Below are 509 nucleotides of genomic sequence, written 5' to 3'. Positions count from 1 at the left end.
AAAGAGCCCCCTCACCTGATGAGCATGTTTGGTGGAAAGCCCTTGGTTGTTTACAAGGGCGGAACCTCGAGGGAAGGAGGCCAGACTGCACCTGCGGCAACGCGGCTGTTCCAGGTGCGCTCCAGCACCTCCGGAGCCACCAGAGCAGTGGAGGTACGTGGAGGGACAGTCAGCCTTGGGGTGGTGTGTACAGCCCATGATGGGAACAGGATCCACTGGAGATTTCAGTTCCCTCCATGGAAGAGGAACTTGGGCCAGGACACGGGTTCAGAGCCCCACTGGTCTGAGAGAAAACGCACACAAACACCTCTGTGCAACGACAAAGGGGAGAGTAAATCCTGGTGAGGAGAGGGCAGTGGTTTATTGCTGCAGGAACTCCCCACGTTTCCAGCTTCAAGAGGCCTGTCTTTGTTGACACAGAGGAGTTGGTGTTAATGATTGATCAGTGTTGGCAGCAGGGACTGCTCTGCCCTGGGCTCCCCGGTGAGCTCCTCAATCTCCTGCCATAA

General features: G+C 56.6%; 1 protein-coding gene across 1 annotated transcript in view; it reads left to right on the top strand.

The window, feature by feature from the left end:
* The window catches only part of GSN (gelsolin), a 9,448-nt gene that overhangs the window by 6,757 nt on the left and 2,182 nt on the right, over nt 1-509 (top strand). Inside the window, exon 12 of the mRNA XM_031057330.1 lies at nt 1-153. This exon is cut by the window's left edge and continues 33 nt beyond it. Within this exon, the coding sequence (XP_030913190.1) occupies nt 1-153 (153 nt within the window). The remainder of the gene's footprint in view (nt 154-509) is intronic.

Source organism: Geospiza fortis, unplaced genomic scaffold (genome assembly GCF_000277835.1).
Source record: "Geospiza fortis unplaced genomic scaffold, GeoFor_1.0 scaffold27, whole genome shotgun sequence".
NCBI classification, from domain to species: Eukaryota; Metazoa; Chordata; class Aves; order Passeriformes; family Thraupidae; genus Geospiza; species Geospiza fortis.
The sequence above is the reverse complement of the archived record's forward strand: the minus strand, read 5'-3'. Positions and strand labels throughout refer to the sequence as shown.